Below are 26,599 nucleotides of genomic sequence, written 5' to 3'. Positions count from 1 at the left end.
ATGTCCCAAATGTTAAGGAGGGGGGGGGGGGAGCAGTAACTTCCCCTTCCGCCTTAACATTCCATTGGAACATGAAAAAACAGTTTTCCCAACTGTTTTCTTATGCACCACTAAAGACAATATTGCTATGGAGTTTAAATTGCCGAAATATAAAATTGACAAACCATTATATCTATGTTTATTATAAGATAAAAAAGTTACCTTGAAAGAAATGCAAGGTAGTATACAGTAGGTCTTTTGGCATTTTCTTCTAGAATTCTGGTTGGTGGCATGTTCTTTGGACGCTTCTACCTTGCTATTTAAAATCTCCCTCAACCCATATCAGTATTTCTACCTTGCTATTTAAAATCTCCCTCAACCCATATCAGTATTACTACTGATTTATGTGAAGATTTAGTAGAACTATAGGCAAAACTTTTTTTTATATTTTGAATAGAGTACGGGAGGCTTATAGCACCTATCAGATTTTTCTTCGCCATCTGTGTCCCATTGCGGAGATTTCCCTTCACTTCGTGTCCCATAGCCAAACAGGAAGTGAGTGGAAATCCATGGAAATCAAGGGAATTCCTTGGGGACCCCTAGGTCACCAAAACTAGTGTGCCCATTAGAATCTTTCCCCTCTATCACTTTTCTGGGGACAACCCAACATTTGGGTAATTTCTTTAACTTTCAATGATAACAGTAAACAGGACAAATAGAGAGGGTGAATCTCACTAACGGGTCACGGACAGCAATAAAAACTGTTCTAATCCCTCTCCACTCCAAAACTTAAAAAAGTTTCTGCCTTTAGTTATACTTTAATAGTATGGTCTACATTTTTAGCTGAATTTAATGTTAAGATACATTTTTTCAACAGGAATTTAGATCCGATGGCAAATATTTTTGCCATCAGATTATGCGGCTTGATTAATAGTTTTTTTCAGCAATTTGGAAGACCCATTGGTGTGCTAAACTATAGCATCCTTCCTGGTGTTATAAGGTTACAAATGTGGTTCTTCTTAACATATTTCCTATTTTAGTGGCTTTAGAAATTTGGGGTAAACGTTTTTGAAACAAAATAATTATTTTTGGCCCAGATAATAGAGGTGTATTATTTGCCATTAACGGTTTATCGTCTAAATCCCCACCAGTGATATTTTAAAACAGACGTCTTGTGTTTAAATGTCACCGTCTTAATATGTGGGTTAAAGCCTGTTTTTTACCTGGTCAATGAAAAGAGATTGCATATTTCATTACAGATGACCAGATTCTGATTACTTTTTCCAGATGCAAATGAAGGAATCAAATGTCCTCCACATCTCTGGGAACTAACTTAGATATTATTTGTGCTAACTAGTGTTGAGCGAACACGGACTGTATTATTCGTGTTCGTACCGAATAATTGGATTTTTTTTACCCGAACACGGACACGGACACTTTACTGTATGTTCGGGTAAAAATCCGTGTTCGGTCGTTTTATTTCCGGGTTTTGCATGCTTTGGCGCTCTTTTCATGGCGGGCTTTCAACAGCCAATCAACAATCGTTTAACTGGTGTGCCTTAAGCCATCCCAGCCATGCCTGCAAATGTCTTAGTAGCTGTGATTGGCCGTCTGAAGCATGTGACCAAGTCTTTATAAGTTCGAGGCAGCCGCCGCAGCAGCGTCATTCTGCTGCTTAGCTAAGGGACAGAGCACACATCAATGTGCTGGCTGCTGATTAGGGAAAGATAGGCAGGAAAAAACCATTTGTGTCCGGATAGAATTGAGGGACAGGTCGGAGTGTTTAGGCAGGGCGAGTTGTAGGCATTTTAGGGATAGAGTCTGCTGAATTATAGGGTCAGTGTCTTCTACAAACTACAATCGATATTGCTGTGTGGGGGGTGGGGTGAATCTGCACTCAATCCTGATCTACGATCTCTTCTCAATCCTGTTAGGGACAGAGTCTGCTGAATTTTAGGGAAACTGTGTTCTACAAACTACAATCGATATTGCTGTGTGGTGTGGGATTGGAGATAGGCAGGTGTCAGTGATCCACATCCATTTTTCTGTGTGTGAGCTGCAGTGAACACAATCTTTTTGGGCTGCAGTGAACACAATCTTTTTGGGCTGCAGTGAACACAATCTTTTTGGGCTGCAGTGAACACAATCTTTTTGGGGTGCAGTGAACAAAATCTTTTTGGGGTGCAGTGAACACAATCCTTTTTGGTGTGCAGTGAACACAATCTTTGTGGGGTGCAGTGAACAAAATCCTTTGTGGGGTGCAGTGAACACAATCTTTTTGGGGTGCAGTGAACAAAATCCTTTTTGGGGTGCAGTGAACAACATCCTTTTTGGGGTGCAGTGAACACAATCTTTTTGGGGTGCAGTGAACAAAATCCTTTGTGGGGTGCAGTGAACACAATCTTTTTGGGGTGCAGTGAACACAATCTTTTTGGGGTGGAGTGAACAACATCCTTTTTGGGGTGCAGTGAAAGAAATCCTTTTTGGGGTGCAGTGAACAAAATCATTTTTGGGGTGCAGTGAACACAATCTTTTTGGGGTGCAGTGAACACAATCTTTGTGGGGTGCAGTGAACACAATCTTTTTGGGGTGGAGTGAACAACATCCTTTTTGGGGTGCAGTGAACAACATCCTTTTTGGGGTGCAGTGAACACAATCTTTTTGGGGTGCAGTGAACACAATCTTTGTGGGGTACAGTGAACAGAATCTTTGTGGGGTGCAGTGAACACAATCTTTGGGGGGTACAGTGAACACAATCTTTTTGGGGTGCAGTGAACACAATCTTTGTGGGGTGCAGTGAACACAATCTTTTTGGGGTGGAGTGAACAAAATCATTTTTGGGGTGCAGTGAACAACATCCTTTTTGGGGTGCAGTGATCAAAATCCTTTTTGGGGTGCAGTGAACACAATCTTTTTGGGGTGCAGTGAACACAATCCTTTGTGGGGTGCAGTGAACAGAATCTTTGTGGGGTGCAGTGAACACAATCTTTGGGGGGGTACAGTGAACACAATCTTTTTGGGGTGCAGTGAACACAATCTTTGTGGGGTACAGTGAACAGAATCTTTGTGGGGTGCAGTGAACACAATCTTTGGGGGGTACAGTGAACACAATCTTTTTGGGGTGCAGTGAACACCATCTTTGGGGGGTACAGTGAACACAATCTTTTTGGGGTGCAGTGAACACAATCTTTGTGGGGTGCAGTGAACACAATCTTTGGGGGGGTACAGTGAACACAATCTTTTTGGGGTGCAGTGAACAACATCCTTTTAGGGTGCAGTGAACACAATCTTTGTGGGGTGCAGTGAACAACATCCTTTTAGGGTGCAGTGAACACAATCTTTGTGGGGTACAGTGAACAGAATCTTTGTGGGGTGCAGTGAACACAATCTTTGGGGGGTACAGTGAACACAATCTTTGTGAGGTGCAGTGAACACAATCTTTGTGGGGTGCAGTGAACACAATCATTGTGGGGTGCAGTGAACTCAATCTTTGTGGGGTACAGTGAACACAATCTCATACTTCTGAAGATTTGAGGGTGCTGCCTGTTCCATACTCCCCCTACTCCTCATCTAGCCTTTTAGGGGTACAAACAATAGTAATTGGGGCCTAGTGTGGTTGTGTACGTGTGATATACATACACTTTTTTTGGATCATATTTTCTATTCCGCTATTTAATCAAAAACCTTTGGGGAATCAGTTAAATTGGGGGATAGTCTGTGTTGGTACGTGTGAGAGAGATCCACCTTTCCAAGTTGTTGGGGTTCATCTCATACTTCTGAAGGTTTGAGGGTGCTGCCTGTTCCATACTCCCCCTACTCCTAGCCTTTTAGGGGTACAAACAATAGTAATTGGGGCCTAGTGTGGTTGTGTACGTGTGATATACATACACTTTTTTTGGATCATATTTTCTATTCCGCTATTTAATCAAAAACCTTTGGGGATCAGTTAAATTGGGGGATAGTCTGTGTTGGTACGTGTGAGAGAGATCCACCTTTCCAAGTTGTTGGGGTTCATCTCATACTTCTGAAGGTTTGAGGGTGCTGCCTGTTCCATACCCCCCCTACTCCTCATCTAGCCTTTTAGGGGTACAAACAATAGTAATTGGGGCCTAGTGTGGTTGTGTACGTGTGATATACATACACTTTTTTTGGATCATATTTTCTATTCCGCTATTTAATCAAAAACCTTTGGGGATCAGTTAAATTGGGGGATAGTCTGTGTTGGTACGTGTGAGAGAGATCCACCTTTCCAAGTTGTTGGGGTTCATCTCATACTTCTGAAGGTTTGAGGGTGCTGCCTGTTCCATACTCCCCCTACTCCTCATCTAGCCTTTTAGGGGTACAAACAATAGTAATTGGGGCCTAGTGTGGTTGTGTACGTGTGATATACATACACTTTTTTTGGATCATATTTTCTATTCCGCTATTTAATCAAAAACCTTTGGGGATCAGTTAAATTGGGGGATAGTCTGTGTTGGTACGTGTGAGAGAGATCCACCTTTCCAAGTTGTTGGGGTTCATCTCATACTTCTGAAGGTTTGAGGGTGCTGCCTGTTCCATACCCCCCCTACTCCTCATCTAGCCTTTTAGGGGTACAAACAATAGTAATTGGGGCCTAGTGTGGTTGTGTACGTGTGATATACATACACTTTTTTTGGATCATATTTTCTATTCCGCTATTTAATCAAAAACCTTTGGGGATCAGTTAAATTGGGGGATAGTCTGTGTTGGTACGTGTGAGAGAGATCCACCTTTCCAAGTTGTTGGGGTTCATCTCATACTTCTGAAGGTTTGAGGGTGCTGCCTGTTCCATACTCCCCCTACTCCTCATCTAGCCTTTTAGGGGTACAAACAATAGTAATTGGGGCCCAGTGTGGTTGTGTACGTGTGATATACATACACTTTTTTTGGATCATATTTTCTATTCCGCTATTTAATCAAAAACCTTTGGGGATCAGTTAAATTGGGGGATAGTCTGTGTTGGTACGTGTGAGAGAGATCCACCTTTCCAAGTTGTTGGGGTTCATCTCATACTTCTGAAGGTTTGAGGGTGCTGCCTGTTCCATACTCCCCCTACTCCTAGCCTTTTAGGGGTACAAACAATAGTAATTGGGGCCTAGTGTGGTTGTGTACGTGTGATATACATACACTTTTTTTGGATCATATTTTCTATTCCGCTATTTAATCAAAAACCTTTGGGGATCAGTTAAATTGGGGGATAGTCTGTGTTGGTACGTGTGAGAGAGATCCACCTTTCCAAGTTGTTGGGGTTCATCTCATACTTCTGAAGGTTTGAGGGTGCTGCCTGTTCCATACCCCCCCTACTCCTCATCTAGCCTTTTAGGGGTACAAACAATAGTAATTGGGGCCTAGTGTGGTTGTGTACGTGTGATATACATACACTTTTTTTGGATCATATTTTCTATTCCGCTATTTAATTTAACTGGGCCTCCATGCGAGACCTGTGTGCCTTGTTGCGCTGTTTTGAGTACTCCACCAACATGGCCAGTGGCAATGACGCCGTTCTCAGCTTAACTATCCCACTTCTATGCCTCCTTGAAAAAACAATTCGGGCGATGATGGAAGAGGATGTGGCACAGGATGAGGAGGAGGAGGAGGATGAAGAGGTAACATTTCCAAGGCTTTCAGGGCAGTCATTCGCAAGGGGCTCCGAGGGTGGGTTCCTGCACACGCAAACGCCAGGGACGCAATTGTCCAGCAGGGGCACAGTTCTGGAGGATGAGGAGGATGAGGAGGAGGAGGAGCTGGAGGAGGAGATGGAACCATGTTCACAGCAGGGTGGCACCCAGGCCAGCTCATGGCCATCACTGGTGCGTGGCTGGGGGGATACAGAGGACACGGACGATACACCTCCCACAGAGGACAGCCTTTCGTTGCCTCTGGGCAGCCTGGCACACATGAGCGATTACATGCTGCAGTGTCTCCACAACGACCGCCGAGTTGCCCACATTCTAACTTGTGCTGATTACTGGGTGGCCACGCTGCTGGATCCCCGTTACAAGGACAACGTACCGTCCTTAATTCACTCACTGGAGCGCGATCGCAAGATGCGCGAGTACAAGCGCACGCTGGTAGACGCCATGCTGCTGGCATTCCCATCTGACAGCGGGGCCACAGTGGAAGCACAAGGCAAAGGAGGAGGAGGAGGAGGTCGCCAACGCAACCAGGGCACCGCCAGCACTTCAGAAGGCAGGGTTAGCATGGCCGAAATGTGGAAAAGCTTTGTCAGCACGCCACAACAAACAGCAGCACCAGCAGCTCAGATGGAACGTCTTAGCAGGAGGCAGCATTTTACCAACATGGTGGAGCAGTATGTGTGCACACGCCTACATGTAGTGAATGACGGGTCTGCCCCCTTCAACTTCTGGGTCTCCAAATTGGGCACATGGCCTGAGCTTGCCCTTTACGCCTTGGAGGTGCTGGCGTGCCCTGCAGCCAGTGTATTATCTGAACGGGTATTTAGCACGGCTGGGGGCGTTATAACAGACAAGCGCAGCCGCCTGTCCAGAGACAATGTGGACAAGCTCACGTTCATTAAAATGAACCAGGCATGGATCCCACGGGACTTTTCCGTACCTTATGCAGAATAGCAATGGATACCGACCTTACCCACCCATTGTTCCATTTTTGCTCTTTCTCACTCTTTTGGGGTGTACCCTCATTTAAAATTTTTGAAAAGAAGCAGTGTTGGCTACCTCGTCCTCCTCCTCAGGGCCAGATTAATGTAGGGGCTATTGGAGCTGCAGCTCCAGGCCCCTACCTTTTATATAGGCCCCGGGTTGGCCATATTCACTGTTACCGCTCTTCTGTCACTTGTAAACACAGAAGTCTGGCTTCTATGCTCGCTTCCCCAGGCAGCACCCTCAGAACCTCCCCACACAGCGTGAAGGCCGGACAAGGAGGGACAGTTGGCGATGCATGGATGTGTTTATGGGCTTCAGAGACAGCATCCCATGTTGAATTAGGCATGCATGGCTGCACCCTTCCTCCTCTGGGTGCATGGCAAGGCACGGCCCTTAAGGCCCTTCAAAATCCTCAGCACCAAGCCCATGATGCTGTTAATCCGGCCCTGGTCCTCCTCCACCGCCGCTTCCACCTACACCGCCCATAGGTGTGCGCAGCCTATTGCATTAAGGTGTGCACCCCAAAGTTGAAATACACATGCATGTGTTTGCCAGCAGGGAGAGTAATGTATCGGGGCCATGTACCTGTAGGCAAGGAGAAATAGAGCAGAGCAGGTCCCAGGGAGATCTTTCCCATCTCCTCACTGGCAATGCTATGTGCCCTAGGTGATTAGGGTGTGCCCAGGCACACCCAGCACACCCTGTGCGCACGCCTATGTCACCGCCACATCCACCACCACCTCAACCTCCCTCCTACTCCATATGGGCCTCGTCCTTCAGAGATGAAGAAGAACATTGTTTTATTTTTCTGTTTTTTTTTGTTGTTTTAAGTTATTTCCCTATCCACATTTGTTTGCAGAGCACTTGCCATGCTCTTAATTACGTTTTGCTGCCATTTGCAGCACTCTAGCCCTTTCCTTTGGTGTTTTAGAGCCATTTTAGTGCCTTAAAGTTCGGGTCCCCATTGACTTCAATGGGGTTCGGTGTCCGGGAAAAGTTCGGTAAAAGTCCGGGACACGGACCCGGACTTTTTTTTAAAGTTCGGCCGAACCCGTCGAACACGGACATCTAGGTGTCCGCTCAACCCTAGTGCTAACACTTCTTAATGTCCCTTAATGACCAGGCCATTTTTTGCGATTCGGCACTGCGTTATTTTAACGAAAAATCGTACGACGCTGTGCCCAAATAAAATTGATGTCCCTTTTTTCCCCACAAATAGAGCTTTCTTTTGGTGGTATTTGATCACCTGTGCTATTTTTATTTTTTGCACTATAAACAAAAAAAGAACGACAATTCTGAAAATAATATATTTTTTGCTATATAACATTCCCAATAAAACAATTTTAAAAATCAAATTTTTTCATCATTTTAGGTCAATATGTATTTTGCCACATATTTGTGGTGACAAAAATCCCAATAAGTGTATATTGATTGGTATGCCCAAAAGTTATCGTGTCTACAAACTAGGGGAAAGATTTATGTAATTTTTATTTATTTTATTTACTAGTAATGGTGGCGATCAGCAATTTTAAGCGGGACTGTGACATTGCAGTGGACAGATCGGACACCTGACATTTTTGACACTTTTGGGGGGACCAGTGACATTACTACAGTAATCAGTGCTAAAAATATGCACTGTTACTGTACTAATGACACTGGCAGGGAAGGGGTTAACATTAGGGGCGATCAAAGGGTTAAATGTTTCCCTAGGGGGTGCTTTCTAACTGTGTGGAGGATGGACTTATGGAATGAACACAGGGACCTGTGTTTCTAAATAGGAGGAACACAGGAGCCCTGTGTTCATTGCTGACATAACAGCGGTCTGCTGTGTTTACAAAGGCAAACCACTGTTCTGTCTCTACGGTAAGCGATCGCGGATGCCTGGTGGCAATCGCGGCCCCGCAGATCAGCCTCCCCTTTGGCGAATGGGCGCACGCTCCAACGATCGCTCCCGCAAAGCTACGTACGGGTTTTGTGGGAACCTGCCGACTTGCCGCCGTAAATCTATATCTATAGTATATGGCGGCTGATCGCCAAGTCGTTAAGAAACCCATTGCCTCCTCCACACTGGCTGTTTACTCAGCGGCGTGGTTACAGCGGCTTTCTTTCTTACAATTGCCCAACAAAGTTCTGGCGGCTTTTTTAAACATTATTTACTTTCTTGAATAGATTGATGCTGGGCACATAATAACATTTTGGCAGGTGTCTCTTTTTGAGTTCAAATTACCCAACAGACCAGCTTGTAATTGCTTATTTTCTGTGAAACAGGCTTTAAAAGGTTACAAAAAAATGGAAAATTGTTATCAAATACTTACCGTAATTTTCCTTTCCTGATGGACTCCATGGCAGCATACGTTCGGGTAGGCCCCGCCTCCTCTCCTACCTCATAGGACCCCACTCCCATAAATCTTTGCTCCCTTTCAGCATCAGTGTTCTGTAACTAGCCTACTCAGGAATTGGGAGGGGACTCCTGCTGCCATGGAGTCCATCAGGAAAGGAAAATTACGGTAAGTATTTGATAACAATTTTCCATTTTCCTGACAGACTCCATGGCAGCATACGTTCGGGAAATAACTCGCTATACACTCCCGGGTGGGAAGATGCTGAACAAAGAAAACTTTAATTGGCATTGTCAACAGACAAGACTTGAACGCCAAAATTAACAGAAGATAAGGCAGCAGGCTCAATACAATAATGGGAAAGGAAAGTATTGACAGACGACCAGGATGCTGCCTTGCAGATCACGTCGGGCGCGACGTGTTTGGAAGCCGCCCAAGATGTAGCGACGCTTCTTGTAGAGTGAGCTGTAACCGCCTCTGGAGGAGCCAAGCCCTTTGCTCTATACGCCCATTGGATAGCCTGGACAATCCACGCAGCCACTGCTCTGGAAGATGCACGCATACCCTTCTTTTTGCCATGGAGAAGAACAAAAAGGAAATCCGATTGGCGGAAGGAGGATGTGGCCTCCAAATATTGACTTAGAGTGTTGCCCACGTCTAGAGGATGGACTGGAGATTCCTCATCAGTTTTGAAGGTGGGAAGAACTATCTCAGCATTCTCATGGAAGACAGAGGTCACTTTTGGATTTGACCCCAGCATAGGGATTAGAACTACTCTGTCTTGAAAGAAGGTCAAAAAAGGCTCTTTGTAACCTAAATTGTGTATCTCAGAAACCCTCTTAGCGGAGGTAATGGCCACCAAAAATGCTGTCTTCATCGTAAGCTCCTTGATTGACATGGAGGCGACTTCCTTTGAGGAAAAAAGGTCCAAAACTAATGGAAGATCCCATTTTGGGAATCTCGGTTTTCTCTGAGGCCTGAGCCTGACTGCGCCCTTAAAGAATTGCTGAATCAGATGATGGCTTGCCCACTGAATTCCGGTGAAGGCTGAAATGGCGGAAACTTGCACCCGGAGAGAACTAACTGAGAGGGGCAGATCCAGACCAGATTGCAAAAAACTTAGAATCTGCTGAATAGTAGGCGTACCTACTGGACCTGACCTCTGGGCCTGATGACTCATGAACCTGGCCCATATCCTCTCATATACCCTGTTGGTGCTAGGTCTTCTTGAACTCAAGAGAGTCGGAATCACCTCTTCTGGACATCCGAGAGCTTCCAACCTCCCCCTCTCAAGAACCAGGCCCTGAGGTGCAGACGTGCAGGGCATGGGTGCAGAGTAGGACCCTGAGATAGAAGGTCCGGCCTGAGAGGTAGAGGGACTGGATCCCTGAAGCTGAGAAGGGTCAGCAAGGGAAACCATGGCCTGTTGGGCCAGAAGGGGATTATTGCTACAATCTCTACTTCCTCCATCTTCAATCTCCGCAGGAATTGGAGTACTATTGGTACTGGTGGAAAAGCATAAGCCGACTGGAAGTTCCATCTGTCCGTGAGGGCATCCACTCCGAAGGCTCGAGGATCTCTGAACCTCGTGTAGTACTTCCGAAGTTTCTTGTTGCGTGGACTCGCAAACAGATCCACCTCTGGCGAAATCCCCAGGGACAGGACCCAGTCGAACACCTCCTGATGGAGGGACCACTCGTTGTTGTCTAGTTGGAAACGGGATAGGAAGTCTGCTTCCACATTCAACACTCCCGGAACAAAGACCGCTGAAAGATTGGCCAGATGATGTTGGGCCCATGTCATGATCGGCTCTGTTTCTTGGAGAAGAGACATGCTGCGTGTTCCTCCTTGCCTCTTGACATAAGCCACTGCCGTGGTGTTGTCCATCCTTAGCAGGACTGAAGCCCCTTGCGTTAGATGGTGAAACGCCTGAAGGGCTTTGAAGGCAGCCCGAAGCTCTAGAATGTTGGACACCACTCCATGACCGGGAAAGTTCCATCTGCCTTGTGCCACTTCGGACAGACAGTGGGCTCCCCAACCGGTACTGCTGGCATCGGAGGTTATCGTTATCCAGGAAATCGGAGCGATAGAGTGGCAGTTGGTCAGATTTGTACGGCGTAACCACCAGGGAAGGCATCCCTTCATGAACGGGGTCAGGTGAATAACTTGAGACAGATTCTCCGTCGTCCACTGTTGGAGAAACCCCCTCTGGAAGGGTCTCAGCTTCCACATAGCCCACTTCACCATGGGTGAGGTAGCCACAAGCGTCCCTACTACCTTTAGACACTGGCGAGCAGTGAGACGAGAGGCAGCTAGAGCGCAAGCCACCCTGCTCTGGACTACTGGAATTTTCTCTTCTGGCAGGGAAATGGTGCACTCCACCGTGTTGAATAGTGCCCCAAGAAACACCAGCGACTGTGTAGGCACCAGATGGCTCTTTTCTAGATTCAGAATCCAACCGAATCCCTGAAGTGTAGAGATCACTAGGTCCAGATGCAAGATTAACTGACGTCTGTCTAGAGACAGAAGGAGGAGATCGTCCAGATAATGATGCAATCTGACTCCTTTGGTCCTGATGAAGGCTACAACTGCCAGCAAGGTCTTGGAGAACGTGCGAGGCGAAGTTGAGAGCCCGAAGGGAAGACACGTAAATTGCATGTGGGCAGGACCTACAGCAAACCGGAGGAACTGATGATACTCTCTTGCCACAGGAACGTGGAAGTATGCGTCTTTTAGATCGATCGATGCCAACCAATCTCCTGGGAGAATTGAGTGTTGTATTGTGACTAGGGACTCCATTTTGAATCTCTCTTGATGTATAGACCTGTTGAGATATGTAAGGTCTATTACCGGGCGCCATGTGCCGTTTTTCTTCTGAACGAGGAATAGAGGTGAATAGACTCCTAGACCTCGTTCTGCATCGGGAACTGGCACAACAGCTCGCTGAGCCAGTAGAGTGTCCACATAGGCGAGAAGAACCTCCTTTTTCTCTGCTGAAGGAGGAAGTGATGTTGCGACAAACCTGGGTTTGGGAACCTTGTCGAACGCCCACGAATGTCCCTGGGACACGATGTTTATCACCCAGGGATCCTGGATCGAGGCCGCCCAGACCTCCCGAAATTGGAGCAACCTGGCCCCTACCGGGACGGCCTGGACGGGCCCAACCTCAAAAGGATTTGGTGGCCTCCCGGTCACCAGACGAAGAGCCCTTAGAGCCTTTCTGGAATGTGGACTGCCTTGACTTCCAGCCTCTTCCGTAGGACTTTCCTGGTCTGTAGCTGCGTGCTTCCCTGGCACGATTGGTAGTTTGTCTTCTCGGGAAAGAGCGCTTCTGAGCGCCTGTGCGTTTATCCTGAGGGAGGAACCCAGATTTTCCACCCGTGGCCCGAGTTATAGCTGCATCCAATTTATTCCCAAAGAGGGAAGAACCCTCAAAGGGAATCCGGCACCACGCCTGTTTTGATGCAGCGTCGGCTACCCAAGAACGAAGCCAAAGAGCTCGTTTAGCCGTAACTGAAGACAGCATAACTCGGGCCAAGAGGCGAATGGTGTCTATAGACGCCTCCCCCAAGAAGCCCGCAGCCATCTTCAACTCCTGTATCGGAGAACGTTGAAGAGTTTCCTCCGAGATACCTCTAAGAGTGTCATCCAGGGCGTTGATCCAAACTTCCATGGCCTTCGAAATTGTAGCCAGAGCCAATGCTGGTTTGCAGGCCATACCAGCTGAAAGATACGCCCGTTTGAGATCGGCGTCAATCCTTCTATCCAAAGGATCTCTAAAAGATACCGTATCCTCCAATGGGAGAGTGACATGCTTAACTAGTCGCATCACCGCTGCGTCCACCAAAGGAGGGGACTCGAGGTGTTTTACCTCCTCCTGTTTGAATGGATACAGCTTTGCCATTTTCGTGGTCAAGGAATTTTTCTTCTCCACCTTGCTCCACTCTTCGGAAATTATATCTCCCAGTTCCCCTAAAAAGGGAAAGTTCAAACGCTCTTTGCACAACTGTTTAAAGAATTTTTTCTGCTTCGGGGAGGAAACAGCCGGATCTTCCCATTCAAGGGCCTCTCTCACTGCCTTGACCAAAGGAGAGACAAGGTTGAACTCAAACCCAGTACCGGAGTCATCCGAATCAGATTCAGAATCCGAAGGAAGAATGGAAGGATGGATGGGTTGAGGAGAATCAGACGGATCCTGCAATAAAAAATCCCTTTCAGGAGAGCGGGATGGCCCTGCAGCAGTACTTGGTCTGTGTAGCTCAGCCAGAGAGTCTTTCAGGACTCTACGCACAACTTCCTCGATATGTTGGTCCGACTTTTCCCGTTCACCCGTAGCTTGGGCATAGCAGGGTTTACACAACGAGGATCCATCTGTTATTAGGGTACTACACCCCCAGCACTTCTTCCCATGTGGACGCTCTGAGTGGCCATGATGTTTGGAAGATGACTGACCACTGCGTCCCTTATCGTGGGGAGAGCTGCGTCTGGACCTAGACGAGGAGCGCCGGTGGTGCGACTTAGAATGTCTGTCTTCAGTGCGTGCATGAGGCTGCTGGTCAGACCTAGAAGAGCTGGAGACAGACACACAGGACAGGGAAAGACATCAGCTAAAGGAACCTGCAGTTTCCCTACCCCCAAAAATTGCCCAGCACATACCTTGTATGAGCGGGCTGGCCACTAGGGGGCGGAGAAGAATCCATACTCTTCAACAGACAGGGCTCTATCAGCTAGCATGTAAAAGAAAGGCAGGCTATAGGCTATAGAATCCTAGCAGACAACATGAATAAAAAATCATTATATGCATGATAACTCACCTAAAATGACAAAGCCAGAAACTGGGGGAGGCTATAACAACCGAACCGACCGTCCCACCAGTTTCTGACACTTCTGCTGTTTAAATAGACCGCTCTGCGGTCCGTGAGCGGCACTGCGCATGCGCGAGTGACGTCACGCGTCATCCCGCGCACGCGCGCCGTCCTAACCCGCCGGCAGCTACTGCGCATGCGCAGACGACGGCGCAACCCGGAAGAGACGGCCAGGATGGCGGCCGCTGCCGATACCGGAGGGATAAGGTAAAACGGAATACTCCCGGCGACCAAACAAAAGAGAAGATAGCTACAAAACACACCTACAAAATGGGCTGAAACAAAACAATGCCTGACAGGGGAAGGAAAGTAAATAGTACACGGTCAGTAAAAACACATAATAAAGATAGAAAATGGTCCCATAACAGGGCTTACCACCCTGCCCGGAGCAGAGACGGGTCCAGAGACGCACCACCAGCTGAAACTTCGGGCAATGATGGGCCACCCACCGCAGCAGGGCTCTCTCGGCCAGACCACAGAGCTCCCTGCAAAGGGTCTCTTCTATTGCCCCCTCCATACCCTGCTAATAGCCAGGGCTTAGCGGAGGCTCCAAGACCCAATCCTGCTTCGTGTATATAGGACCGTATCTAGTAGGAACATCACATGTATGAATGAGGAGGACGAAAAAAGAACACTGATGCTGAAAGGGAGCAAAGATTTATGGGAGTGGGGTCCTATGAGGTAGGAGAGGAGGCGGGGCCTACCCGAACGTATGCTGCCATGGAGTCTGTCAGGAAAGTTGCTTTTCACCCAGATAATAGGAATGCTAGTATAGCATGTTTTTCCTCTTATGAAGCAATTCTGTTTAGAGCAGCCTTTTCACTGCTTTTCTTTGCAGCTTTCAGGATTTCAGAAGTAGTTTCCATCAACCACATGACCTCCGGAAGATCTATCCCCCTTCATGACCAGGCCACTTTTTGCGATACGGCACTGCGTTACTTTAACTGACCATTGCGCAGTCATGCAACGCTGTTCCCAAATAAACTGTATTTAATTTCTTCCCCCAGAAATAGAGCTTTCTTTTGGTGGTATTTGATTGCCACTGCTTTTTTATTTTTTTTGCACTATAAACAAAAAAATTTGGACAATTTTGAAAAAAAAAAAAACAAAAAAAAAAAAAAAAAGAATATGTTTTACTTTCTGCTTTAATATAATTATATCCCAATTTTTTTTTTTTTTTTAAAAATCGATTTTCTTCATAAAGTGTATGCCATGTGTATTCTGCTACATTTTTTTGGTAAAAAAAATCCCAATATTTATATATTGATTGGTTTACACAAACGTTATACCACCTGCAAAATATGGGATATATACTAGAATTTTCATTTATTTATTTATTTTTATACTAGTAATGTTGCCAATCAGCGACTTAAAATGGGACTGTGATATTGCAGAGGACAATCGGAGACTAACTGAAACTTTTCGGGAACCATTGACAATAATAGTGATCAGTGCTAAAAATATGCACTATCACTGTACTAATGACACTGCTGGGAAGAGGTAAAACATCTAGGGCGATCAAAGGGTTAAATGTGTGCCTAGCCAGTGTTTGTGTTTACTATGCGTGCCGTTTTACTAGGGGAAGAGAAGGATTTGAGTGCCTGCTTTGCAGGAACACAGCATCCATCCCTTCCCCGTCAGAATGGAAATCTGTAATTTACATAAGCTCCATTCTGAGTCTCTGCCCTACCGGCATGTGCCAGCGGACATCAAGTACCCACAAATTGCTTCTGCTATAAATATTCATATTCACAGCAGAATCAGTGCACCGGTGGCGCACACGCACCCCCTGCAGGCAGAAATGCAGGATCACGTATTTACACATGTTAATGAGTGTTTAGGAGATTTTGAAGCTCAAAACTCCTCTTCAGAACGTGTTTTTTTTTTTTTTTTACCGACTCTAAACTACCCATGCCGCTAAGCCTCTAAAAATGCCTTTAGTGTGCTTTGACACATACGCTAATAGAGGGGAGTTTAGAGGCAAAGAAACTCAAATGCTGTAGAAGCAGCTTTTTTGAGCTGCAGGGTGAATGAGCCCTAAAGCCCATTTCACACTTGTGCATCTTGTTCTGCGACTTGGGACTGCAAAGTCGCATGACAAGTCGTACCCCGTTATTTCCAATGAGAACCATTCATATCTGTGTGACTTCAAGTCCCCTCACTACTTGGTCCGATTTTGATGCGACTTGAGGTCCATAGCCCTCAAGATTACACAGGCATTGCTTCAAGTTATGTCAAAGTCGCACGACTTTTAGGCCCTACAAGTGTGAAAGGGGCCTAAAGCGACTATGTAAAACCAATGTCCTTGACCGATACTTACCTCTCTCACTACCCAAACCAGTGAAAGCCACTCTAATAAAAAGAAGCTGCCAACTGAAATCTCTTCAGAAGTCAACATTTCCAGGAGTGTCAATCTCCTGTGTCCCCACTGTACTCGTGGTTCTTTGTGGCTCCTACATCACTAACAGTGCCCTTTAATAAACAAAGTCAGCAGGATGAATACTGCGAGTAGTGGGGATTTTTTAAGGCCCGTTCACATAGGCGGACGCACAGGGTGTGCCTGGGCACACCCTAATGACCCTGTGTGGTGCAGATTACCACCGTTTAGGCTCCATTCACACCTGAGCATATCATTTTCAGCCTTTTTTTTTATGTTTTTCAGGCGTTTGGAGGCAGGCATTGACTTCTAACAAAAAGCTTGTAATCTGCCAAAAAAAGAAGCTTAGGTGCTTTTTTGAGCTTCAGGGGTTTTACCTCAGGCGACAAAACACTTATATGTGAACAGGGGACACTGAAATAAATGGGATTTTCCTTGTTGGGCATTTTGAGACTTCAGAGATGAGCGTTTTACGAGCTGAAAAACGCTCAAATGTGAACAGGGCCTTAGAGCCCTGATATTTCACCAAAGCCCCCTTACAGGGCTCCTAAACAAATTGTAAAAACATAATAAAAATAAAAACTTTTGGACACTGTCCACTGCCCTTCTGACACTGTCCATTGCTCTGCTGACACTGTATACACACATGCACACACAAGCAAATATGTTTGCGCTTTGGGGTGCATACCCTAATACAATAGGCTGTGCACACCTATACCCCTTCACACTTCTCATGCATTAAACACTTTGTTTTAGTGTGAGGGCAGCTGCCAATTTTTGGCTGCAGTGAGCCGCTGTGAGGGGGCGATGTGACATGTGCTTCAGCACATCACACAGTTTCTTAACTATATTTAACCACTTGCCTACAGTGCACTTTCACCCCCTTCCTGCCCAGACCGATTTTCAGCTTTCAGCGCTCTCACACTTTGACTGAGAATTACTCAGTCATGCAACACTGTACCCATACAAAAATTGTGTCCTTTTTTTCACACAAATAGAGCTTTCTTTTGATGGTATTTGATCAATACTGGGTTTTTTATTTTTTGTGCTATAAATAAAAAAAGACTGAAAATATTGTGAAAAAACGCATTTTTCTTTGTTTCTGTCATAAAATTTTGCAAATTAGTAATTTTTCTTCACAAATTTTGGCCAAAATTTATACTGCTACTTATCTTTGGTAAAAATAACCCAAGTAAGTGTATATTATTTGGTCTTTGTGAAAGTTATAGAGTCCACAAGCTATGGTGCGAATCATTGAAAATTGATCACACTTGATCACACCTGATGTACTGAAGGCCTATCTCATTTCTTGAGACACTAAAAAGTCAGGAAAGTACAAATACCCCCCAAATGACCCCTTTTTGGAAAGTAGACATTCCAAGGTATTTAATAAGGGGCATGGTGAGTTTTTTGAAGTTGTAATTTTTTCCCACAATGCTTTGCAAAATGAAGATTTTTTTTTTTTTTTTTACAAATTGCCGTATTAACAGGTTATTTCTCTCACACAGCACATGTATACTTGCAACTACACCCCAAAACACATTCTACTACTCCTCCTGAGTATGGAGATACCACATGTGTGAGACTTTTTCACAGCCTGGCCACATACAGAGGCCTAACATCCAACCAGCACCGTCCGGCATTCTAGGAGAACAAATTTCACATATAATTTCCTGACAACCTATCGTACTTTTGAAGGCCCTGGAGCACCAGGACAATGGAAACCCCCATAAAATTACCACATTTTGGAAAGCAAACAGCCCAACGTATAATTTTTGAGGCATAATGAGTCTTTTGAATATGTCATTTTTTTCCACAAGTTTTTGGAAAATGTGGAAAGAAAATGAAAACACATTTTTTTTACACAAAGCTGTCCATTTATGCAATATTTCTAACACATAGCATGTACATAGCAAAAATTGCACCCCAAAATACATTCTGCTATTCCTCCTGAGTATGGCGATACCACATGTGTAACACTTTTTCACAGCCTGGCCACATACATAGGCCTAACATCCAAGTAGCGCTTTACACAAAGTTGTCCATTTATCCACTTTAAGACTGGGCCTATTTTTGACACTTGGTGTTTACAAACTAAAATCATTTTTTTTTGCTAGAAAACTACTTAGAACCCCCAAACATTATATATTTTTTTTTAGCAGAGACCCTAGAGAATAAAATGGAGATCGTTGCAATATTTTTTATCACACCATATTTGCGCAGCAGTCTTCCAAATGCGATTTTTTTGAAAAAAAATTCACTTTTTTGAACTAAAACATAAGAAAACAGTAAATTTAGCACATTTTTTTTCCATAATATGAAAGATAATGTTACGCCGAGTAATTAGATACCCAACATGTCATGCTTCAAAATTGCGCATGCTCACAGAATGGCGCCAAACATTGGTACTTAAAAATCCCCATAGGCAACATTTTAAAAATTTCTGCAGGTTACTAGCTTAGAGTTACAGAGGAGGTCTATGGCTCAAATTATTGCTCTCGCTCTAACGATCGCGGCGATACCTCACATGTATGGTTTGAACACCGTTTACATATGTGGGCGGGACTTGCGTATGCGTTTGCTTCTGCGCGCGAGCTAACGGAGGCAGGGCGCTTTAATTTTTTTTTTTTTTTTTTTTTTCCTATTTATTTTATTTATTATTTTTTTATTTTTACACAGTTTAAAAAAAAAAAATGTTTTGATCATTTTTATTGCTATTACAAGGAATGTAAACATCCCTTGTAATAGAAATAGGCATGACAGGTCCTCTTTATTGTGAGATCTGGGGTCAAAAAGACCTCACACCTCACAACTACACTAAAAAAAAAAAAAAAAAAATTGTTGAAAGAGGAAAAAAAAAAAAAGCAAAAAAAAAAGCGGCCCTTTAAACCGGTTGCTAGGCAACGTCTTTTGACGTAGCTCCGGTCCTCCAAGACCATAGAGTTGAGTGAGGGCCATCTTGCCCTCACTCGACTTCCTGTCTCTGAGGATCCGGGACCGGATAGTTTTCCCCGCTGCTGGCGGGTCCGGTAAGCTGGGAAAACGTCTGGGACGCGGCAGGAGGGGGGGGGGGCACCTCTTCCCCTGCACCGTAAGGGTAATTCCGCGGCGAATCCGCCACTGGGACCACTCTTATCTGAAAGCCGACCGCCCGCCGTTTCAAGAAATACCGGGGTTATGGGGGCTATCTGCTGCCATAACTCCAGTATTTAGCTTTTAATGGCCGACGCATATAGTCGTTAGGCGGTCAGTAAGTGATTGCATGTATATGACAAACAGGTGACGATGACTGATGGGGTGACAGGTGACGATGACTGATGGGGTGACAGGTGACAATGACTGATGGGGTGACAGGTGACGATGACTGATGGGGTGACAGGTGACGATGACTGATGGGGTGACAGGTGACGATGACTGATGGGGTGACAGGTGATGATGATTGATGAGGTGACAGGCGACGATGATTTATGAGGTGACAAGTGACGATGATTGATGGGGTGACAAATGACAATCACTGACGGGGTGACATGTGACGATGATTGATGGGGTGACAAGTGACGATCACTGATGGGGTGTCAAATGACGATGATTGATAGGGTGACAGATGACGGTGACTGATGGGGTGACAGGTGACGATGTTTGATGGGGTGACAGGTGACGGTGATTGATGGGGTGACAGGTGACGGGCGATGGTCACTGATGGGTGACAGGTGACGGGCGATGGTGCACGGCGGTACTGATGGCAGTCTCTGGTGACCGGTGAATTTTAGGCTACATTCACATGTGAGCGTAGCGATCACGGGCAGAATCACTGCGATTCTGCCCGTGATCCAGAAATCATTGCAAATCGCGGGACGCCTGTGCGTTGCCCGTGATTTGCAATAGCACCCCAAACGCTGTGCGATGTTGCAACGATTTCCGCCTGCCGAATCGAGGTAACATCACGCAAACAACGCATGACGCCCCAAAGAAACTCTTGTACCTTTTTTGGGCATCATGCGATGTTTGCGCGATGTTACCGCGATTCGGCAGGCGGAAATGGCGGCAACATCGCACAGCGTTTGGGGTGCTATTGCAAATCACGGGCAACGCACAGGCGTCCCGCGATTTGCAATGATTTCCGGATCGCGGGCAGAATCGCGGTTATTCTGCCCGTGATCGCTACTCTCACATGTGAACGTAGCCTTATGGGTGTCAATTTCTGGGCACTGATGAGGTGACTGTTGGGTGACAGGGGACATTGGGGGGGGCTGAGGACTGTGTGTGGGGGACCTTTATTTGTGTGCTTTTTACTTTTTACAGGGGTACAGAGCAGTAACTCACTGTTTCTAGCTCTTCTCCCCTCATACTGGAAACTGTGTGAGGGGAGAAGAGCTAGTAACACTGAGTTACTGCTCTTTGTTTACATTTTGTGATCGGCTGTGAATGGATTCACAGCCGATCACATAGTAAACAGTCACTGTCAGTGACTGTTTACTACCGCCGGTGACAGCTGTGTTCCTACGGAACACAGTGCCACCGACATGACCGCGCTGCGCGCTCCCGATCGCGCATGCGCGGTCATCTCCCGGGCGCCTCCATTGTGATCGGCTGTGTCATTGGAACACAGCCGATCACGTGGGAAACAGCCATGCCTATTGGCTGTTTCCCCCCTGCCGGTGACCGGCTGTGTCCCGGGGACACGCCGACACCGGCAGTGCACGGCGGCGCGCCCGCGATCGCGCGCCTGCCGTGCATTTACTGGGTCACGTCATATGACGTCCGCCCAGGATAATAGCCGCACCGTCCCGCCGTCATATGACGGCGGGCGGGCGGTAAGTGGTTAAAGTGCAAAAAGTAACACTCTTTTTGTGTCTCTGCACAGTAGCACAGTGAGTTGTGCTGCAGCGCAGTGATATTAGGGTTGCCACCTCATCCCTTTACACCAGGACACACATTAACCACTTTTCGACCACCCCACACAGATTTACTGCGGCTTGGCTCCACCATAATCACTTAGATCTACGTGATTATGTGCATGCGGTTTTGGCGGCGCACACATACCGCTGTGATTAGACACAAGCCACAGGAGGAGCAGGCTCAATCGCCGCCAGCCTCCCGCAATCTTCGGGGAAACTGACAGGAGAGCCATCTGGAATGTAAACAATGTAAGACGGCTGTCCTGTCAGAGAGGCAGGGAAAGATCATGTGATTCAGCTAAGCTGAATCACCGATCTCTCTCTCCCTCTGTTCAATCCATCCCCCACACAGTTAGAAAGCACATGTAGGGAACACATTTAACCCCTTGATCACCCCCCAGTGTTAACCCCTTCCCTGCCAGTGTCATTTATACAATAACAGTGAATATTATTTAGCACTGATTACTGTATTAATGTCATTGGTCCCCAAAAAGTGTCACTAAAGCCCCGTACACACGTACCGATCGTCGGCCGACCGATCGGCCGTCTTTTGTCCAGGGCTGTCGTGTCTGTTGAAAACTGCAAAAGACTGCACACAAATTTTGTCGGCCAACAACAGCCGACTGCAGAAGTGATGTCATGTGATGGTTAACTTTCCTTGTCTTTTTTCTTTTCTGAGCATGCCCAGTCTTGCTAATCTGCTGTCTGTCGGCCGAAATCTGTACTGACTGGCGAACAATCGGCCGTTCTGGTGTTGGCCAACAAAAATTTTAATGCCTGCACGACAGATTCTTTTCGGCCGAAAGTGCGCTGTCGGCTGTCAGAAGCATCATACTAACAAGCCTACAATCGGACGATCGGTCGTCGGCCGAATCTTTACGGCCGACAATCGGTATGTGTGTACGGGCCTTTAGAGTCAGATTTGTCTGCTACAATGTCGCAGTCCCGAAAAAATAAATAAATAAATAAATCGCTGAAAAAAAACTAAGAAAATAAAAAGTCCATAAATCTAGTTTGTAAACGCTATAACTTTTGCGCAAACCAATTTTTATACGCTTTTTGGGATTTTTTTTTTACCAAAAATATGTAGCAGAATACAAATTGGCTTAAACTGATAAAAAAAATGTGATTTTTAAATTTTTTTTATTGGGAATGTTTTATAGCACAAAGTAGAAAGTAATGGTGTTTTTTCAAAATTGACGATCTTTTTTTGTTTTATAGTGCAAAAATGAGAAACCGCAAAAGTGATCAAATACCGCCATAAGAAAGCTCTATTTGTGAGAAAAAAAAGGACATCAATTATATTTGGGTACAGCATCGCACGACCGTGCAATTGCCAGTTAAAGCAACGCAGTTCCAAATCGCAAAAAAAGGCCTGGTCATTAAAGGGGCTGAAGTGGTTAATAACACAGGTTCTATGGCTGATTAAGGTGGTAATTAAACTCACTTAACCACTTAAGCCCCGGAAGATTTTACCCCCATTCCGACCAGGGGGTATTTTGCGATTCGGCACTGCGTGACTTTAACGGACAATTGCGCGGTCGTGCGACGCTGTACCTAAACGAATTTGGCGTCCTTTTTTTCCCACAAACAGAGCTTTCTTTTGGTGGTATTTGATCACCTGTGCGATTTTTTGATCACGCGCTATAAACAAAAAAAAGCGTCAATTTTGCAAAAATAGCAATATTTTTCACATTTTTTTATATGAAATTCCCCAAAAAAAAAATTTAAAAGTTAAAATTTTTTTACTTTTTCGGCCAATTTGTTTTATGCTACGTATGTTTGGTAAAAAAAATCGCAAAAAGCGTATTTTGATTGGTTTGCGCATAAGTTATCGCGTTTACTAACAAAGGGAAAGATTTCTGTCATTTTTGTTGTTTTTTTTTTTAACGTGTAATGGCGGCGATCTGCGATTTTTTTTGCGGTACTGCGACATTGGGGCGGACAGATCGGACCCTTGACTGACATTTTTGACACTTTTGGGGTTACCAGTGACATTTCTACAGTAATCAGTGCTATATATATGCACTGTTACTGTAAAAATACACTGGTAGTGAAGGGGTTAACTTTATTTGGGAGGGAGGGGCTGTGTGTATCCCTAGGGGCGTGCTTTCTACTGTGATTGGCTGGGGCTTGAGCTGTATGGACACTGATCAACGGATCTACATACTAGATCCGAGAGATCAGTGTCTTAACAGCAAGGAGAATGACAGGTGGCTTGTTTACACAAGCTGCCTGACATTCTCCCTCTCCCCCGCCGATCGCCGAGTGACCGGCGGACATCGGGTCCGCCGGTCACACGCGCGGGGGGGTCCGTGACCACGCGGGAGCGGGAGCGCGCCTCCGGGGGCGCGCGCTCGCTCCCTAGACCCTCACAAGCTAGTGACGTAGCCCTACGTCACTTTGCCTGTGAGGGGCTGACTGCCGACGTAGATCGGCGTTAGGCAGTCGGCAAGTGGTTAATGCCTTATGTGCATTATATCAGTCTCAGAACCTGTGTAATTTATATGTGTCCTGGTTTAAAGGGATGAGGTAGCAACCCTAAGTGACATGCTGTGCTTACCTATGCTGCATTTTACCACAGAGCACGTCATGCATTTTACTGCAGCTCAATGCACCACACCTTGGGGCGGCATTGCAGTGCGTATGGGGTACATAGAAAACAATTTGTTTCTATGTGCCCTAGCATTGACCGCCGTTTATCCAGTGTGGAAAGAAGCCCTTATGCCCAGTACACATAATGAGATCATCCATTTTTTTTTTTTGCATGCTAGTCTCATATCGAAAATGAAGGTAATAAAGTGACGAAAATTGTCGTATGACAGAATAAAAATTTGGAAGTGATGTAATGTCTTGTAGTGTATTTATATTGCATTTTCGAATGACAACTGTACTGATTGAATGAAAATCGAACGATCTGGTATCGTACGGGAAAACATTTCCTGCTTGTCCCATCAAATAAATTTAGCATGAATTGTCATGATCGGCTCTCAAAAGCTGGGTACTTATGATGAGATTATCGTACGATCCCTTTGAAAGCGGTATTTTTCGTATGATTTTCTGATAGTGAATATGGCCCATAGTAGTGTGATCCTACTGAGCTCAGCGCACTGATAAAGCACTAAGCTCGGCGGATAGCACTGTTCCCATTTTTTTTTTTTTTTAACAAACTTTATTCAGATGTCACAAAAACATCTCATAGAGTTCAATTGCTGGCTGCGTGGTGTGAGGCAGTAAATTGCCTTGCACTGTGCTGAAAAAAAGTACTGAACAAGGAGACAAGGAATGCAGTGTGACTGCACTGGAATAGCTGCCCAAGGCAGTCCCACCACAACTGGTGTGAACCAGCCCTAAGGCTCCATTCACAGCTTGGCGTCCCTCATTGCTGATGATTCTGCCCGCGATCCCAAATCATGGCAAATCGCAGGATGCCCGAGCGATCCCCCTCACTTCCAATGGCACCCCGATCGTGATGCAATTTTGATGAATCGCAGTAAAGTCGGCCAAACAAAATCGCAGGACGCCTGTCGCCCAAAAGAAGTTCTTTTGGGCGACAGGCATCCCACGATTCTGTTTGCACAATTTTACCATCATTCAATTGGTGACGATCACAGCAAAATTGCACCATGATCAGGGTGCCATTGGACGTGACGGGAATCTCACTGGTATCCCGTGATTTGCCATGATTTGGGATCGCTGGCAGAATCGCAGCGATTCCTCCCGTGATCCGGGATGCCAAGATGTGAACAGAGTCTTAAGCTGGATACACACTATTCAATTTTCTTTAGATTTTTTCCTTCAGACTTACCAAAATCATATAATAGGACTTAAACACTTTCAATTTGTATGCAATCAGGCAGGCACTTGCACAACATAGTTGAAGGTAAAGCCCCGTACACACGTACCAATTGTCGGCCATAAATATTCGGCCAACGACCGATCGGCCGATTGTAGGCTTGTTAGTATGATGCTTCCGACAGCCGACAGCGCATTTTCGGCCGATCAGAATCTGTTGTGCAGGCATTAAAATTTTTGTTGGCCAACACTAGAACGGCCGATTGTTCGCCAGTCAGTACAGAATTCGGCCGACAAACCGCCGATTAGCAAGACTGGGCATGCTCAGAAAAGAAAAAAACACACGGAAAGTTAACCATCACATGACATCACTTCTGCAGTCGGCTGTTGTTGGCCGACAAAATTCATGTGCAGTCTTTTGCAGTTTTCAGCCGACAGGACAGCCCTGGACAAAAGACAGCCGATCGTTCGGCCGACGATCGCTACGTGTGTACGGGGCTTAAATCTAAAGGCAATCTACCAACAACAGTTGTATAGTGTGTATCCAGCTTTAGTCCTGGTTCACACTGGAGCAATGCAGAAACCCTGTGATTCAGTGCCGGTTCCCGCATTGCACCAGAATCGCACACTGGTTTACATTGAGATATGTGAATTGCTGGGGTGTCAATGTAAAGTTAATTACACCCCCAGATTGGTTCACAGAACGCAATGCAAACTGTGAAATGGTGCAGGAATTGGATCGCATGGGTGTTTACCGATTCCAGTGCGAACCAAAAAAAGGGTCCTGCACCATTTTGGTGCGAATGCGATGCAATTTCAGCCATACAGTTTGTATGGCTGAAATCGCATCGCAGGTGATCTGCACAGCAATGCGGTGCGAATCACATGCAATGTCTGGCATCGCACTAGTGTGAACCTGCACTAAAAGTTTAATTTCTGCAACAGAGACACTTAAATATTGAAAATGACAATAGCATGTTTTAGGACTGCATATGTATTTAGTGATCAGGTTTACTAAAAATGTGATGCTGCTTTTACTATATAAGTCCAATGTTCTGTTTAATAATGATCAACAATAAATAAGATAGCACAAAAAAAAAAAACATGAATAGTAGAAGAAAAAAAAATATGAATGAAGATGTAATGCAGGAATAGCATAAAAACCAAACAAAGCAAGCATCAATAATAAACAGTCATGGTATTATATGAATTGCTTACTTACCGACTTCTGTTCGTTTTCTTTCTGCGCCAGGACAGCCAGGAGACAGGGCAGCAGCCAGGACAAGGTGGATGTGGCCCCCATCCTGGGCTAATGATGCAGCCCCAGCAGTAGACAGCAGAGATGTGAGCAAGTGCTGCCTATCTCCCTCCACCTCAGTAATACTGACACATTCCAGGGATCACATAATAACATGCTCAAGGCAGAGCCACTGCCAGCCAATGGGAAACCAGGAAAGGGAAGATAAGGAAAAGCTGGATAGCTGGGATGTCATAGAGATTCCACTTCAACTTTCCAAACAAAGCCATCTGTGATGTGTGTTCAGACATGATGTGGGCTGTGCTTTATTTCTATGACGGGTCTACTCACACTGCAAGCTAGACAGCAGATGTGGGGAAGGCAAAGAACAACACAGCCAGAGCCAGACAGGCAGCTGAAGGAGGTTGTCTTCTTTTATTTATACAGCGAAGACCAATTCCAAAA

General features: G+C 45.7%; 1 protein-coding gene across 1 annotated transcript in view; it reads right to left on the bottom strand.

Annotated features, from left to right (window-relative positions):
* The window catches only part of GPX3 (glutathione peroxidase 3), a 65,361-nt gene extending 39,035 nt beyond the window's left edge, over positions 1-26,326 (bottom strand). Inside the window, exon 1 of the mRNA XM_082254772.1 lies at positions 26,116-26,326. Coding sequence (XP_082110898.1) covers positions 26,116-26,200 — 85 coding nt within the window. The 5' untranslated portion in view covers positions 26,201-26,326. The remainder of the gene's footprint in view (positions 1-26,115) is intronic.
* Positions 26,327-26,599: the final 273 nt, after the last annotated feature.

Source organism: Pelophylax lessonae (genome assembly GCF_965119305.1).
Source record: "Pelophylax lessonae genome assembly, chromosome: 4".
Lineage (NCBI taxonomy): Eukaryota > Metazoa > Chordata > Amphibia > Anura > Ranidae > Pelophylax > Pelophylax lessonae.
This window is presented reverse-complemented; position numbering and strand designations above follow the sequence as displayed.